This window comes from Mastigoproctus giganteus, chromosome 9, assembly GCF_048544385.1.
Source record: "Mastigoproctus giganteus isolate SK-2022 chromosome 9, ASM4854438v1, whole genome shotgun sequence".
Classification (NCBI taxonomy): Eukaryota; Metazoa; Arthropoda; class Arachnida; order Uropygi; family Thelyphonidae; genus Mastigoproctus; species Mastigoproctus giganteus.
In genome coordinates this window covers 103,724,687-103,743,959 of record NC_143583.1, presented here as the reverse complement: position 1 = coordinate 103,743,959, position 19,273 = coordinate 103,724,687, and the positions used below count along the sequence as shown (strand labels likewise).

Genomic DNA, 19,273 nt, shown 5'->3' with positions numbered 1-19,273 from the left:
AACTGTCTGCCTTGATATAGCAATTTCGTCTGCTTTCCTTTCAATTACCTTTATTACCAAGATGGCGTGCAAATTTGGAGACAAGGCTTAACAATTTCTTCTCCGTCAGAAAAAGGTTTCTTTTTTTTTGTCAATACTAAAGCAATTTCATAGGATGCTTCTATCATCGCCAAGTCTTCACAACTTACTTTAGCAAATATATTTTGTCTTCTTCTGATTTCTTCCTTTTTCTTAATCACATATTCTTTTCATAGCTCAGACCCAAGAACGAGCTTCATTTTTCCTTCTATTTTAGTCTGATGCTGTGATTTATAGTGTCTATTAAGATCATGTCTTTTATTATGTGAAAGAGTACTTTCACAAACAATGCAAAACGGTTTTCCTGATGAACTTGCTAAAAATAACAACTCATTTTCCCACTGTTCATTAAATTCACGTTTAATATCACTTTCTGCTTTTCTTTTGCTCATTTTCTTTTGCACTGTGGTGGATAGAAGGACTAAAAAAAAAAAAAACAGAAAAGTACAAACTCTAGAAGCCTAAATCTTGAAAAAGATCAAACAGATCACAAGTATGTACGTCGCATCCCACAGAATATCAATTGTAAACTGTTGAAAAATTTCGACGAACTGATGAGCAGGCGCGACCGAGGGGGGGAGCTCCCCCTACTATTTCTTGAGTTTGGAAATGCGATTGATTGAAATTTCTCATAGATACCTCAAATTTATCATTTCTCAAAGGAAAATACTTCAAATTTATCATTTCATTGTTTCCTTTTAACTTGAAAGACTTCCGACAAAGGATCTATTTGTATATTCTCAGTCCCCTGAAAAAGTCACGTATTGCATTTATTTTCCCACTTGTGCATAGAGTCGGGCGCCGGAGGCAACGGCTGTACAAAAGAATGGACAACTAGGTGCTTGATATATTTTCATAGTCATGGACCACTTACAGTCAAAATTCAGAAATGCATTTTTTTGGAGACTATTTAATTTATTTCTTTTGCTAAATTGAGGGAATTGATACGTTTATGTGCATGTAAGTGGAAAGAAGGTGGTGAGTGTTTTAAGCCATATGCGGAAGGACCTGAAATGAAAGGAAATAGAACCAAAGAATCGGCAATATGGGCTTTGGGTACTTGAGAAATTTTATGATGAAATGCGCCACTTGTAATCTTCCAAAGCGCCATGTTTGGCACATGCGCCATAGGTTGGGCACCCCTGAAGTACACCCTTTCATGGCAACGGTCCTCTCCTCTTGCAGTGCCATCTTTGAGCAGGACAATGCACCATGCCACACCACCCAGATTGTTTGAGACTGGTTCGCAGACCATGTGGAAGACTTCCAGGTATTGCCCTGGCCTCCAAATTTCCCAGACATCAATCCCATCAAGCATCTGTGGTTTGTGTTAGAACAGCAACTCCGATCTGTGGCATCTCAACCACAGACCTTACATGAGTTAAAGGATCTGCTGGTTACATGTTGATACCAGGTGCCACAAGACACATTTAGAAATTATGTAGCGTCCATGCCTCGCCGGTACGAGACATTTTGGCTACACATGGAGACCAACATCATATTAGGTAGGTGGTCATAATGTTTTGGCTCATTGGTGTGTCTGTGTGTGTGTGTGTGTGTATATATATATTATTAGTATTATTATTATTTTTTTTTCTCCCAGTGTTCTTAATACCATCATATCAGAAGAACATAGATCATTGTCTCATATTATCTTTTATTAGTGTGTAGATATAATTAGGGTATGTTTTTTTAAGATTTATCAATTTTTAATTCAAAGAGAACAGAATTTTTTAATTTTTAAACTCTAAATTGGGCATAATTATTTTTTATTTATTTTTTTATTTTCTTTTGCTCTTAGGTCATATTAGATATATGATAGATTTCATAATGTTCTTAGTCTGGAGATGGAAAAGGTATTTGAAAAGAAACAGGAATAGGTTTTAAAATTAATATGCAATATTAAATTCTGTTTTATCTGAAGACCATAAAAACAAACCATGTTGTTTACCTCATTCTGCATATTTTGGTTGATATATATCGGGAATCTCCTTATGGCTTCCAAGGATTTACCTATGATTTAAAAGGAAGCCTAGCTACTACATCTTGAATACAAGTTTGATTTAAAAGATCTGGATTTTGATATCATAGTTAACCTTATTCAGATCGAATCGAGAGATTAATTGCATATTATTAATTTCTTTAGAATTCAGATATTTTATAAGAGTTCTCTAAGCAAAATAATGAATCCAGAATGAAGTTTTCATTGATTTTTTTATATATATATTTTTTTAAATGTTGAGATATTTTATTAATTGGGAATTCCATAGTAGCACTGACAATTACCACATACAGTAGCATCAGTGTAACTTCACATAACAAATAATGATTAGATTCTCATGCAAGGTATAAATAAATATAGCTCAGTTCAGGTCTAAATTCTTCAGTTTAGCATTAGTAGAGGCATATGATGCAAGCTTATGCAGCATCAGCCAAAAAAAAAAAAAAAAAAAATCCTTCCCCTTCACCCCTCCGTTTGTTCGAAATACCTGTCCAGCTGAGTCTTAAATTTATTTAGGCTATCAACTTACACAACAAGGGATGGAAGTCTGTTCCACCAACCAACTACCTGCTGGCTAAAGGCAAATTTCTGCACATCTATACTACATCTGTTTTTCCTCAATTTGAATTTATGCCTTCTCAGGTGATTATTCTGAGCAAGAGGCAGTATTCCATCAGCATTGAGCATGCTCAAGCCATTCAAGGCTTTGTACACCTCTATCAGATCACCTTGCCAGTGCCTAGTCTCCAGATACTGTAATTTGCAAAACTTAAGCCTTTCTTCATAAGAGCAACCCTTCGTTCTGTTCACTAACCTTGTTGCCCTTCTCTGTACTCTTTCCAGCAGCTCTACATCCTTCTTGAAATGAGGCCTCCAGACCTGTATACAGTACTCAAGGTGTGGCCTGACCATTGCCTTGTACAAGGGAATAATCGCCTCCTTATCCCTGCTAGAAAAATTCCTGTATATCATTGATAAGACACCATGAGCTACTCTTGCAGCCCGTTTGCCCTGCTCAGAGAACTTCATATCTGCCTGCACAATTACCCCCAGGTCCTTTTCATTCTCTACCACTGTCAGTGTAGTACCACAGAGTTTATACGTTGCTCTGGGGTTGCTGTTTCCCATATATAGTACTTAACATTTGTCAATGTTAAACTTCATTTACCACCTCTCAGCCCATCTGCTCAACCTTTCCAGATCCTGTTGCAGCAGCATAGCATCAGTAGCGTCCTTAATAACCCTGCCAACCTTTGTATCGTCTGCAAACTTGGACATTAAATTTGATATACCATCATCAATATTATTTATAAATACAGAAAACAACAATGGACCCAACACTGAACCCTGAGGGACTCCACTAATAACATTAGTGAACGATGAGCAGTGTCCATTGATTACCACTCATTGTCTTCTCCCCCTCAACCATCCCTTTATCCATAGCAACAATTTGCCACCAATGCGACACTGCTCCAATTTGTGCAGCAGTCTTCCATGCGCAACAGTATCAAAAGTCTTTCTAAGATCCAAATATATAATATCAAAGTTATTCCCTGCATCCGATTCTTTTGTGACTACATCATAGTATCCAATCAAATTGGTCAGACAAGACCTTCCCTTAACAAAACCATGCTGTGTCTGAGCTATAACTGAATTCTTGTCAAGATGATCCTGCAGTGCTTCTTTAACCAGTGCCTCCATTAATTTTCCTGGAACAGAAGTTAAACTCACAGGACTATAATTATTTGTGTCAGCCTTTGATCCTATTTTGTGAATTGAGGTTACATTTGCACATCTCCAGTCTGTGGGTACCTCCCCTGAGTCCAAGGAAGCTCTCATAATTATGGCTAACGGATTGCTTACTAAATTTGCCGCCTCCTTTAATACAACTGGATAGATCCCATCCACCCCAGGTGCCTTTCTTGTGTTTATCTTCAATAATATTTCCTCCACTTCACTCTCAGTTATTACAAGATTATCTAGCTTACTGCCAGAGTTGAATACACCTCTGGCATTCCCCTTGCTGAATAACTCCTCATGTGTGAATGTCGATGCAATATATTCATTTAGTTTGTTAGCTACCTGAGTAGGATCATCAACAGTCGAACCATCGATATCAAGTGGACCAATCTGATTCATCCCCTTCCTTCTAGAGTTTACATAAGTAAAGAACTCTTTGCTGTTTTTCTTTGCATCCTTTGCCAAAGATTTCTTGTAATCTGCCTTCGCCTGCCTAACCTCCTTTGTAACTTTGTTACAGATCAACTTATATCTATCATAGGCTTCTGTGTCATGTGTTAATTTTTTTGTATCCAATGCATTTTTCTTCTCTGCCATATGTCTCATTAGTTCATCTGACATCCATTTAGGCCTAAACCTTGAACAATATTTCTTAGTTGGTACGTAAAGCCTAGTAGCTTCCAAGATAAGTTCTTTGAATGCTTCCCATTTTGAATTTGCTGTTGGTAACATCATCAGTTGGTCCCACTGTATAGAATTTAAATACTGTCTCAGACCATCATCGTAGTCACCTTTACGAAAGCAATAACCCTTCCCTTTACCCCTGATGGTAGTTACCTCTTTGAGTAAATCCCACTTCAGCACTCTGTGATTACTGCCACTAGTGTTCCTCTATCTGCAGATTCTTAATGCATGAGGAATCACTACTGATAATCAAATCAAGATCAGTATTACTTCGCTAGTTGCCTCCCGAACATGCTGATGTAGAAAACAATCATCCAATAAATCCACAAAAGCCTTGCTAGTGTGTGAGGGACCAACCCACAAATTCCGGTCAATATCTGGAAAATTAAAATCCCCCATTATAAGACTCTGATTTACTGGCCCACTCTATTTTCCTGTACAGTTTCTTATTATATTCATCAGAGTCATTAGGCCTATAGCACACTCCTACTCTCAATTTTGATCTCCCAATGCTTATGTCACACCAAACCAACTCGACACTGCACTTTCCAGCAATGTCGACTGACTTCACTTCCTTGGATTTTATGTGTTTCTGAACTAATAGCATAACCCCTCCTCCCTTCCTGTCCTGTCTATCCTTTCTGTAGATGTTGTACTCCCCAAATTCCAGTTCTGCATTCCTTAAATCTGTGTGACACCATGTCTCTGATATCCCAACAATATGCACCTTTGATGCGTTGAGCAATACCTCAAATTCATCAAATTTATTTACCAAACTCCTAGCATTGGTGTACACGCAAGTATACATGCACCTGTTCTTTTTCTTAGCTACCCTAACACAACCAATGTGTTTACTAGATCCGCAATGACTCCCAGCAGTCTCTGAAATATCCTGCATCTTGTTTCCCAGGCTTCTGCTCATTCCAATAGAAGCAGTGCAGGAATCACTTTCACCTCTGCCAGTGGCTACTGTTAATCTATTAGTCCTTGTATCCTCCTAACACTGCCTCGATAGCATCAGTAAATATTCTTGCTAGTTATGATTGAAGAATTAGCCTAGTGTTTCTTATCCAGGTTTCCATGGAATCCTGAAGTTCAGTGAGAAATCTTGGAATAAAGAAATAAAACTTTAAAAATACTGCGAAAAATTCCAAATATTTCTTGAAATATCATCTGTAAATGTTTTCATTGGTAGGAGTTCCTTGGGATATGAAAAAATATTTTAGGGGTTCCTCCAAAAAAAAAAAGATTGAGAATTGCTTACCCAGCCTGATAATATTCAAAAGTGAATTTTGGTTTTACCCATAGAGTATATTAAAAAAAAATGTTATGAGGAAAAATATAGTATTGCATCTGAGAGCCCTGGACAAAAGGCCTCAATATTACAATAAACACGTAGTATATAAGGTGGATTACTCAGGTGTGAACCAGTGGTGTTGAGTCAAGTCTTTTCTTCTGCGAGAAAAGGAGGTAGAGTGGAGTATAGCTATACTCCACTCTACCTCCGTTCACCTTCTGTTAGTGCACGCTATCCTTTGATTTAATAATTTAAAAAAGCTAAATTCTTACAACACACATTTAAGTTTAACAGTGGATGGATCTCATACTTAATAACACTAACTATTAGTTTTATCCGTCGGTTTAAACATCATTACGCCAGTCTACGGCAATATTTTAGCATATTTTACTTTGGAAATCTCATTCTTGTATACCATATTTATGTATACCCTCTATTTTGGAACTCTCATTTTCGTATACCACACTTATGTATAACTTTTACTATCTTTTGAATATCGTAGGACTGGATGATGATAACAGAAATGGATAGCTCGTTAATTATGGTTGATACATTGAAAGGGTTAGCCCTCGATAAAGTCCCTTTCAATGTATCTAATTACCTATAATTAACATGTTAATATTTTGTATATATGTTATTTTTTCCAATTCCTGTTGGCGCGTACTTTGGTCTTCTTGTCTCGATGGGTTATGGTGTATCACAGGCTACTAGGATTCTAAACTATACTAACCTGTATATACCTCATCTAAGAGGTACATTCAGCTACCACCATATATTAGGAGGAAGGCAGAATAGAAAAGTGCAGAAACAAGTTAAACCAAGATAGAAGTAAATAAAGGAGAAAAAAAAAAAAAAAAAAAAAAAAAGGTCGAGTACAGCAGAAGAAATGTGTATCAAAAATTTAGAACATTATAAACAAAAGGCAAATGTAGCCAAGATTATGAGCCAATAAATAAAAATTGAGACTGGTGCCCTCTCGATGGTTCCAAGGCCAGAAATGTGAAAAATTGCATGGTACCAAAAACCATACACAAAAGTATGATAAATAAATAAAATAGAAAACTAAGATAAAGAATGCAATGGAAGGAATATGTATATATATAAAAAAAATATATGTAAGATAGTAAACAGAAGTAGCCAGGTTTAAAAGCCAAAAAAGAAAGAACTTTGAGCAGACACAACCAGTAACCACAGAGGCCAAAAAAAAAAGTGAAATATTACAACAAAGATACAGTAAATCAACCATCAAAGAAAGTCAAATAAATAAAACTACTAAAAATAGAAAATAAAAAAACCGACTCCCATTGAATCCATTAAATGAACTCTATAGTCTTTTGTCAGACTAAGTACCTACGAGGAGGTCTGATGGAGGGTTTCAACTAATATTCACCAAAAGCATGCTTGACTGGATTGAGTAAGCTCAATGTTGACGGTTACCTTTCTCTCTCTTACTTAGACTGCAGACATGAGGGGGGTATAAATTCCGATTGAGCTGGATCAGGATAGATGTGCAAATTGTTTTCAGCCAGGTAGTTGATTGTTGGAACAAACTTCCATCTGGTGTTGTGGAAGTGGGTAGTCTGAATAAGTTCAAGGAGGAACTAGACAAATTATTGGAAGGGGGTGGATAGGTGATATGGGAAGTGTTGGATTTTTTTGGCTGATGCTGCACAAGTTTGGTTTCTTGCATGATTTGCTAATACTAATACCAATTTAGAAGAATGGTGTCATTGGAAATATCTGTAGAAAAGGCACCGCAGTAGGATCTAAAATATCTGTACATAAGAGAAGGATCATCAGCTAACCTGACTGCTAGCATCAGATGAAGTGGTAACTTTCCAAGTCCAACTATCACAACATAAATGAGCTTTATTATAAGAGGGATGTTTTTTTTTGTTTTTTTTTTCCTCATGTATTGTTTGTTACACAACTGAAAAATACTTTTATTATTAGTTACAAATAGAAATGGTATAAGTTATGGGAATCTGTTCAGTAAATATTTCTAAATAAAATAAATGCTGGCTGCATAAGTTGTATAATAGTATTACAGATTTGTAATGTCTATAGCCATTAAATACTGCTTAAACATTTGCCATTTTAATTCAATTTCTAATAATCAGCTCAGCTTGAAAAAATCAATAGGGAAAAATTTAATTTGTTTATCTTTTTCAGATATTATAGTTGACGGTGTCGACAAACGGCGAAGATGGGAAAAAAGCCGAAAGAGACAAAAGAAACAAGGGCTGAGAAAAAAACGTTCAATTAGTCTAGAACGCAATGTAGAAACTCTAGTTGTAGCTGATAAAATGATGGTGGAGTATTATTCTAATGAAGATATTGAGACATATATTCTTACAGTGATGAACATGGTGAGATAATTTTTAGGCTGCATGTATGTATGTATAGTAACTAAGTCCAAAGATTTGATTAATTTGTTGATTAATCCATGTATCAACCTCCCAATAATGACTTTTTATAAGAGGAAAAGATTTAATGTGGAAAGTTTTTCTAAACTTTTTTGCAGTTGTAGGTGCCATTTCCAGTAGTTTGTTAAAGGAAATAAACTGCTGGAAACTACTTAACCTTCAACATGTTTTAAGCTCTAAATTAAGAGGAACTGAAATTTATTTATCATGCCCATAAATATTTCTATAAACAACTTCATCATAAATGGGGCTTGACCATATTATGAATATTAATTAATCAACAATCAGCAAATCATTTATCAACTGATCTCAACCAAAGGCATGCTGTGAACTATGTGTTTGCATGATGCAATAGCACTATGGCTGACAAAGTGAAGTGTTGTGTGTTATGTTAATAAAAAAGGTGAGTTACAAAATGGGATGAAACCTAAAAAAAGACAAAGGAAATGCAGTAGTGGAAGATCACAAAGCAAGATTCTTTATGCAATATTGGAATGTCTCAGCCTGTGCAAAGGTAAAGAAAGAGACTATGAGCACTATCGATAAACTGCTCTCTCATTAATTGTTGATTGATCTGAATTACTGAGTCACTCAATCACTTTATTTGATTTGGTTTGGTTTGGGTTTTATTGGCGCATCAGCAACTAAGGCTATAATGTGCCAAATCCAGGTCATATATAAAAAGTTAAAACATTCAGTGACCTAATTAGTTCGGCCACCATGTCGAGATATAAAAGGTATCTCAATTACTTGAGCCTCTGATATTATGGTCTGTTAGGCCAACATGTCAGTCGGTTTATCTGTTATCCTACATAGCACCCAATCAGTGGGTCATATAATTTTATTCTCTGTTATGATATACAATGTTAATTTTATTCAGCTGACCTGTGAATTGTGTAAATTACTGAAACAAACAATATCTGGTTTGTTGGGACTTTTCTTTGTTTCTTCAAACAGTCATTCAAACATTTCCACATGTTAGCTAGTTATGTTGTCCACTGAACATTGTCAGATATTATCCAATGGCAAACAGAATAGCTAGCTTTTAGTTTTGTATTCAGTATCAATTTTTATATATGGTATTAGAGTTTTTAATTTTGACATTATTAATTGAATATACCACATTTATTTTATGAGGTGTGGCATTAAAATTCCTGGACTGGTGCAATAAAAAGAATATAAAGTGTGAAGGAGCTCAAAAATGGTTTTGTTTTTATTCTAAGTAATCACTACCTAATTGAATGCACTTATCACACTATTCTAAAAGTTTCTGAAAAGTCAGTGAAGGTATCTAAAGAGATAATGTTAAGTTTTAAGGTTATATTTATCTTTGTCTTCAATATCCTGAGATCTCTTTCCTTTTAGGGCAGTTTTCAATTTGGGAAAGGGAAGAATTCCACTGGTGCTAGATTGGTGAGCAGGGTGAATGGTTGATCTGTGCAATGTCATGTTTCATCAAAAATCTTCACAACAAGTGCGGAATGAGCATAGACACTGCCGTGCAACAAGAACCAGCTGCTGTTCTCTCAAAATTGTGGCTTCACATGGGAAATGAGCTTCACTAGTCTTTGAATCACCTGTACGTAGAATGCAACATTGACTCTCCTGTCCTTCAGGTACAGATTCCTTGTGAATCACACCCTGTGTTTGTGGAAACACATGGTCAGCATTATCTTGAACCTGGACATCTGTAAATGAAACTTTTGGGTCTTGGTTGATGACTTTGAAGTACACTGCATGCTCTGCTGTGTCTCGGGGTTATACCAAAACACCCAACATTCTCCAATGTCAGTACAGTCAGGGAAATTAGGATTTTCTTCACAAGTCTGGATGAAGCCTTCACATGATGACACTCTTCATTGCTTCTGCTCATCTGTGAGGCTGTGTAGCACAAATTTTGCACAGACCTTACTTCCCTCTAAATCTTCGTGCAGGATTTGATGACTCATCTCCTTATTCTTATCCAACTATTAAGCACCATCATTCTGAGAGTCATACGCCGATCCTGCCAAAATTTGAATATGAAGAGTATAATGTGTACAGAAAGGACAGACAGGATAGGAGTTATATTGTTAGTTAGTAGTAGTAGTGGCATGTGATGCAAGAAAGCAAGTGTATGAGCTTATGCAGCATCAGCCAAAAAAGAAAAAAAAAAAAAAGAAAAAGAAAATCACACCATCCCCTCCAAATGCCTGTCCAGTTCCTCCTTAAAGGAGGAACTGGACAGGCATCAACTTCCACAACGAAAGATGGAAGTTTGTTCCAGCAATTAACCACCCGCTGGCTAAAGGCAAATTTCCGCACATCTATTCTACATCTGTCTTTTCTTAATTTGAATTTATGCCCCCTTAGGTTCACAATCTGAACAAGTGGAAGGATCCCCTTCAGAATTCAAGGTGCTCAACCCATTCAAGGCCTTATACACCTCACCTTAGGAAACACATAAAATCTAAGGAAGTGCATACAGTTGACATAGGTGGCCAGTGCAAAGTTGAGTCAGTTTGGTGTGAATTAGCACTGGGAAAGCAAAAATGGGAGTGGGTGTGGTTAGCTTAATGACTCTGACGAGTAAAATGAATGGTGAAAAAGAGTGAGCCAGTAAATCAGAATGTCTTATAATAGAATAATGGAGTAGACTCCATTTCAAGATATTGACTGGAACTTATGGGTTGGTCACTCGCAGACCAGCAAGGCTTTTGTGAATTTATTCGATGACTGTTTTCTACAGAAGCATATTAAAGAGGCGAAAAGAGGGAGTAATACTCTTGATCTGATTATCAGTAGTGGTTATTCATGCATTAAGAATATGCAAATAGAAGAACTACTAGGTGGTAGTGATCAGTGTATTGATTTGGGATTTACTTAAAGATGTAACTACCAAAACAAAGAGACATTAATAGAATACAAGCTGCAGAAATGAAATTTTTAAGATATGTTAAAGGATGTACAAAATTAGATAAAATACCAAATGTAAATATTAGAAAGGAATTAAAGATTTACTCAATTAATGAAAAAATTATAGAATATATAGACAAAGATGGAAAGAACATGTAGAAAGAATGGAAGATAATAGATTCCCTAAATTAGCTTACACATATAGAGCAAAAGGAAAAAGAGACAGAGGAAGACTGAAGAAAAGATGGGCAGACCTCTTTGAGATCGGAACAGACAGATTGCCTAATCCATGAAGGAAGACAAGACAAGTCTACCCTCGTGGGTAAAGGGAAGAGTTTTTGCTTTTGTAATGGTGCCTACATTGATCTCAGACAGTTTTTTACATTCTATATAACGGAACCAACATGTTATTAACAGAAAATTCTAAATGGGAAGCAGTGAAGGAATTAATCATAAAGGATGCTAGGCTTTTCATACCAACTAAGAAATACTCTTCAAGGTATAGGCCTAAATGGATGTCAGATGAACTGATGAAGAACCGTTACAGAGAAGAAAAATGCACGGGATGCATATAAATTATCAAGTGACACAGAAGCCTATGGTAGGTAAAAAAGGTAAAGTGCAGCCATTATCAACCCACTGCAGGATGGAAGCCTCCTCAACAATTCATGCTGAGGGAAATGGACCATAATCTGCCACGCTGGTCCAGTGCGGGTTGGCAGATCGACCGTATTCAGCAGTCAGGGGCTTGAACCCCGGTCTACTCAGAGCGTGTGCTACTGCACTCCCGCTCCTGACCACTCAGCTACGGAGTAGTAAAAACTGTAATCAAGTCACAAAATAGGTTAGGCAAGTGAAGTCAGATTATGAGAAATCTTTGGCAAAGGATGCAAAAAAACCCAGCAAAGTCATCTATACTTATGTAAACATTAGAAGGAAGAGGAGGAATCAAATTGGTCCACTTGATATTGATTCAACTGTTGATGATCCTGCTTAGGTTGCTGACAAACTGAATGAGTATTTTGCATCTACATTCACACATGAGGAATTCTTTAGGGAAGGAGATGCTAGAAGTTTATCAGACTTTAAGAGGGACGTAAATGATTTTTAATAACTGAGAGGAAACTGGAAGAGAAATCGTTTAAAAATCAACATAAGAAAGGCACCTAGGGTGGATGGTATAAGATTAGTTACTGCACAAAAAAACTTGAAATGGCCTGAAAGCTTACAGCTCATATATGAAAGAAACTTGATGGAGGTTTCCCAAATTTAACAAAAAATTTTAAAAATTTAAATGACATTACCAGTAACGAGTTGTGAAGCTGGAAGAAACTTTTCTAAACTATCAAGAATAAAAAACAAATTTCAATAAACCATGCTAGAGGAAACCTGAATTATCTTTGTATTCTCTCTCTCTATAGAAAATTATATTACAAAATCATTCTAAATGAAGAGGTGATCAAAGAGTATGCAGCCAAAAAAAGTATTATAGAAGTGTGTCAGGCAGTTAATTAATAAAAATATTATACTGTATTACTTTTCTGGATTTTGTGATATTCGTGGCATTTGTCATCTTTTATAAATTTGTAATTTATTATTTCTTTTCTTGTTCGAAATAAATATTCACTTTTGTACCTAATTTTGTATTCTTTTTCTTAAAGTGGGCCCCAAAAATTCTATAAGCTTTAGGCCCCACAAAAGCTGGATCCACCCCTGCTCAAACAATGTCATTTTAAGCTCCACTCACAATCTTTAGCTACTGCTATGAAGATCATTCACCAAACCTGTTTTTAAACCTTGTACATTAACTCTCAAAAAACCTATTGAACATGACCTATAAATTTTTAATATTTTTAAGCCTAAAGTAATGTAACGTGTATATCCTATATAGAAGACAACCGGAAATAATAAGATCTCTATTGAACTGTGAATAAGGTATTTTTTCTGCGTGAACAGCCAAGCAGTGCAAGGGTGTAAAACTTCATTTATTAAAAAAAGAAACCAGCAGATAAGATGTTGGTAAGCTTTAAAACAGCTCCCCTAGCAGAGTCAAATTTTTAAATGTATAGCACATTTGCCTTTCAGATAATGCTATACAATTTGAAAAGATATTAACAACTTAGGTAGAATTGTGAATAACTATTGTGTAATTGTGAATAAATTGCATTTGTTATCCACAATGTTAAGTTGAACATAAGGCCCAGCCTTGGGAGCAAAAACTTGGCCATCAGTATTGTGCAGGTGCAAAAAAATCTCTTGTGATCAAAATTCAGTGTAGCATTGTGTACAAGTTTTATTTAATTTCAACCAGTGCATTGAAATATAATTTCACAACCCTATATTATTGGACTTGCATAGGGATACCATGGCCTGATTCTAGGGATTAAAGGTACACATAATAGTTTGTTATATGTTTAAATGGAAGATTTCCTTCTGTTCAACACTTAGCTGTTCACTCAAACAAAATACATTATTCCCAGTTTAGCAAACTTTTGCTAATAGAGATTATGAACCAACTGATGAGAAGCCAGTAAGCTTTGAAACAGCCCTGGAAGTGTCTCATTTAATTTTAAATATATGACGGATTCACCTTTTCTGGTGATGCTATATGATTTAAAAAGATATTAGCAACTCAGGCAGAGTTGTTGGTAACTGTATTTGTCTCTAAGGTCAACATAAGTCCAAGCTATGGTGGCCAAAAGCTCGGCTCTCAGCTTTCAGTGGGAGCAAAGATCTCTCTTTGTAATCAAAATTAAACACAATAATTGTGTACACGTTTATTCAACTGCAACTACCATATCGAAATATAACTCTACAACCCAATATTATAATATTTTATTTTTAAAATATTGAAACTTTATTGAAACATTTAATACTATGTTTAAAATAGTTGCTGGTGGTTGATATAACCAGCTACTAAGCAGCATTGTTTGCACTGTCATCACAGTAAACAAAATTAAAAATAGCAAATAAATATGATTCATTTCGGTAACTTAAACATTCAAAGGTCTGCAGCATAAAATTATAGCATCATACTTCATAATAGCTAGGCATCTTCATATTCTGTTAGTAAAAATGAACTACCATGGTGACAAGTTTGTTATATTGCTCACCAGCAAACATGTGACTTTCACAAGTAAAAGAGCTCCGACTGAAATTACAAAGTCATACTGCTTGGAAATCTTTAACAACCTGAGGAAATATCCTGTATAGAGGAACAAAAGTAAAAAAATAGATATTCACTAATGTCATTGGTTAAAATTTTATAGCATTACACCTGACATTCACATATAAAATAACTCTGATGAAAATTAAAAATATATGAACTACCTGGAAATTTTTTAACAATGACATAATATTTTGCATAAAAAAGGACAAACAGTAAAACTCAGTGTATACGAGGTGCGTCAATAAAGTTCCCACCGGTGCTGTTGCAGTCATGTTCAATGAATTTGAAAATAAATGGAAGTAGTAACTGTTGTAGTTCAAACTTCGTCCAACAGACAGTAGTACAGAGATTGTTCAGTAGGCTAACAGACTGAAATAAATAACCAGTTTTATTAGTGACAGTAATGTTCTATGTCATGATTTCACAGGGGAGCAATAAACAAATATCAAATTTTGCTTTAAACTGAGATAATCAGCAATAAAATGTATCAAATGTCAAAAATTATTTATGGTGACGAAAAATTTGGTTCAAAGACATGCATGAGGCTGTTCAAGATGACTCAAGAAGTGAGTGCCTGTGAACCTATCAAAATAAGGACAGAGTTGCAAAAGTTCAGGAAATTAGCATTAGCAAATGATGCAAAAAAGCAAGCTTATACAGCATCAGCCAAAAAAAAAACCCCTCCAATTTCACCTATCCATTCCCTACAATAGTTTGTCTAGTTCTTCCTTCCTTGAATTTATTTAAGTTATCAACTATCACAATGACAGATGGCAGTTTGTTCCAGCAATAAACCACCTGCTGGCTAAAGACAAACTTTTGCACATCTATTCTACAATCATCCTTCCTCAACTTGAATATATGTCCCATCATGAGCGTAATCTGAGCAAAAGAAATAATCCAATTAGCACTGAGCTTGAGCAAGCCATTTAAAACCTTAAACACCTCATTCAGATCACCTCGCAGGTGCCTAGTCTCCAGATGCTGCAATTTGCGAAACTGAAGCGTTTCTTGGAAAAGTTACCCCTTTGTTTCCCCTCACCAATCTCGTTACCCTTCTCTGTATTTGTTCCAGCAGCTCTACATTCTTCCTATAATAGGTACCTACAGGCCTATATGCAATACTCCAGATGTGACCTGACCATTGTCTTATACAATGGGGTACACTTCCCTATCCCTGCTAGCAAAATTTCTATATATCATTGACAAAACCTCATGAACTGTCCTAGCAGCCTGTCTGCACTGCTCAAAGAACTTCATATCTGACTGCACAATTACCCCCGGGGTCTATTTCATTTGGTCCTTGAGGTTGTCACAGACATTCTCTCGGATATGCCACACAAGCCGTACTTGCTACCTGGGAGTCTAAAATGCTGATGGAACTGATATTCGGGTGACATTCAAGTCAAGTGGACCAAATTCAGTGAGGTCTGGATGGTCTGCGACAGCCAAATCCTCTGCTTGCACTTTCATGATGGTGGGACTGTTAGTAATCCTGGATATAACCTCCATGCACAAACACACTGTGGGTGACCACCAAGGTGTGAACCAACGTAAGCAGGGGCTGAGGTGTGGTGCCCACACCACATGGAAGAATGCCACCCCTCTGTGTTACCAGGCAATACTAGGTGGTAGATGACTCTCATCAACAGGTGCAGTACCGCCACTTGGCTTATTGGAGGCTTGAAGTGGTGGTTGTTGTTGTTGTTGTTGTTATTTGGTTTTTAGGAGCATTAGCAACTAAGGCCATATTGCTTCGAGGATATGCGGTGGTCATTCCCTGACCTTTCCACATCCTCCGTATTTGGTGATCACAGGATCGAACCCCAGTCTAATCAAGAAGCGTGTGCTACGCACTGCCACTTCTGCCCACCTGGCTACAGAGGCATCGCGTGAAGTGGTGGAACCCATGTTTAGTCTCCAGAGCTAAGTTCCGATCAATCCTTCCCCACGTCTTCCATCATGCAATATGACTGATGACTTTTGAGGTTATGATGAACATCATGGCAAGATCCAATCTTCCTTTCATTTTGAGGGTACAGCTCTAAAACGGTATTCGCAGGCTGACCGCTAGTTAGTACACCGGACTGAACCTATTGGTAACTCTTTAGGAGGCTTCTGGATCAGCTGTGTATAATCTTGCTACCTCTACTCTGCCAGATAGTGACTGGAGGGAGTCCAAGTAGTGTGTATGTGTGGGAGCAGGGGCATTGTCCAGGCCACATTATGTCAAGGATCTAGTTTTATATTCTTACCATATGTAAGACATATCCAAAAATTTCATTACTTCATATAGCACATCTCCCCCACTTTTCTTACTATCGAATACACCATGAATTGTCAAACTAACAGAGTAAGCGTATCTGCGAAAAGATATATACCTCCCAAACACTTCCTAGTTCATTTCACAAATATATGTGTTCTCAGTTCTCATCCCAACGATGTCCATTTCCACTTGCAGTCTGTCAAACCCCCATATACTTTTTCTGACAGAATCTCACTTATCAGTTGATTCAACAACTGCTCATCTCAGTTGCTCAAATTATTCGTTTATGATTCCTTTTGCCTCAAAGGTGGTACATGTGCATATGTCCGTTCCGATATTCCCTGTCAGAGACTTGGTAATTTGGAATCTCTTCTTTTCGATCTTCTCTGGCTTAAAATCTCTCTACCTCATGTCAAATTCATCTATTGTCTCTACCATTCTCTTCGACTTCCTCTCGGCGCCTCCGTAGCCAGGTGGGAAGGAGCAGCAGTGCGTAGCACATGTTTCTTGATTAGACCGGGGTTCGAGCCTGTCACTACCAAATACGGAGGATGCAGGAAGGTCAGGGAATGGCTACCGCATATTCCCGGAGCAATATGGCCTTAGTTGCTAATGCTCCTAAAAAAAAAAAAACAAAACAAAAACTTCCTCTCTTTGCAACTTGACTTTCTCCAGTCCAACTTTCCTAACAGTGAGGTAATTTTCCTTGGTGATTTTAATGTTCACAACTCCAGCTGGCTTCCGTTTTCTAGTCACACCGACCCAACTGGTTGCGATGCTGAGGCTTTTGCAATTACTAATGACCTTGCACAGATTGTTCATTTACCTACCAGAATAACGGACAATCCTAATCATACAGCCAACACGTTTCATCTTTTTCTCACAAACAACCCTTCTAAGTACACAGTCACAATGAGTGGTCCTTTAGGCACTTCAGATCACAACTTGGTGATTGTCTCTTCTCCAATGGAGCCTTTATCTCATGGCTAATCCCAACTTTGTATTGTTTGGCATTACAAGAATTCAAAATGTAATGACCAGCAAGATTTCTTTTCCTTGGTCAGGTTACCGTTTCAAAACTTCAATGTCAATGTTTGCTCAGATCATGTCGGTGAAATTATTCTTATAGGAATGGAATCCTTTATTCCACACTCCACTTTAAAATCTCGTCCTTTATCTAAACCTTGGTTTTCCAATAAATGTGCTAAGGTTGTTCAAGAGAAGAACATTGCATATCGTAATTGGCTTGTTTCCAATTCTTCAGTTTCATTTTCTGCCTACACCAAAGCTCGCAACAATTTTAAAGCAGTTATTAATCAGTCCAAACTAGATTTTGAGCAGGCTAAGAGTAGAAAATTTGCTACTTGCCCTAATGGTAGCCAAGCATTCTGGTCTCTTGCCAAAGCTGCAACTTTTGCCTATCTCTGTCAAAACCAGATGGTTCTGTTGTCACTTCAGCCAAGGATAAAGCGCTAACCTGCTAGCATCACATTTTTCTTCCAACTCATGTATTAATGATTTTGGAAAAACACCGCCCAATGTTCCTAGCATGCTCCATTCAATGCCTCCTGTGGTCTTCCGTGAAAAGGATGTCAGAAGGATTTTGACGAATCTTGATGTTAGAAAGCTCCAGGTCCTGATGGTATTTCTCCACTTGTTCTCAAAACCTGTGCTGCTGAACTTACTCCTGTTCTTTGCCACCTTTTTTTTCCACTTTCTTATTCCAAAGGTGTTATTCCTTCTGCTTGGAAATCTGCTCATATCCAGTCAGTTTCTAAAAAGGGTGACAAATCCCTCCCATCCATTTATCGTCTCATTGCAATTACTTCTACTCTTGGCACCTCCGTAGCAGCAGTGCATAGCACACTCTTCTTAATTAGACCGGGGTTCGAGCCTGTCACCACCAAATACAGAGGATGCGGAAAGGTCAGGGAATGACCACCGCATATCCTGAAGCAATATGGCCTTAGTTGCTAATGCTCCTAAAAATCAAATAACAAACAAACAGACTTCTACTCTTTCTAAAGTAATGGAGAAATTAATTAACCGCCAACTCTTAAACTATCTAGAAACCTTCCGTCTGATCAACCATCGGCAGTATGGATTCCATCAGTGTCAATCCACTGGTGATATTCTGGCTTATTACCCATTTATGGACAAATTCATCATAAATCGCTCACCGAGGGTGATGGTAGATGGCTCTCTGTCTTCTAACTTCTCCACTAATGCTTGTGTCCCCCACTCTTTTCCTTTTGTATATTAATGACCTTCTTCCATTGATTGGAAATCCTATCCATAGTTTTGCCGATGATAGCACATTGCATTCCACTTTCCATTTTGAGAAACCTTGCCTTGCTCAATCAGCTTCAACTTCTCGAATATCCGCTACCAATTCCTTAAATGCCAATCCCCAGGTAATTCTCCAGTGGGGCAAAGACAACTTAGTTGATTTCAATCCTTCTAAAACCCAGTCTTGTCTTATATCTCGCAAAAAGGATTCTTCTGCTCCTATGCTTATCTTTGGTGACACTCCGATTTCTAGGCAAGTTGATATATCTCTTTTGGGAATTACCCTGACTGCTAATCTCTCTTGGCACAAGCACATTACAAATATTGCTTCCTCTGCATCTAAAAAACTTGGTTTACTCTTTTGCTCTTGGCGTTACTTTTCTTCCAAACAGCTGGTTCACTCTGTACAAATCGCAAATTTGCCCTA

At 37.1% G+C, this 19,273-nt stretch overlaps 1 protein-coding gene across 1 annotated transcript in view; it reads left to right on the top strand.

Annotated features, from left to right (window-relative positions):
- The window catches only part of LOC150080606 (A disintegrin and metalloproteinase with thrombospondin motifs 6-like), a 518,673-nt gene that overhangs the window by 163,460 nt on the left and 335,940 nt on the right, over positions 1 to 19,273 (top strand). Inside the window, exon 4 of the mRNA XM_090381965.1 lies at positions 7,974 to 8,170. Coding sequence (XP_090238091.1) covers positions 7,974 to 8,170 — 197 coding nt within the window. The remainder of the gene's footprint in view (positions 1 to 7,973; positions 8,171 to 19,273) is intronic.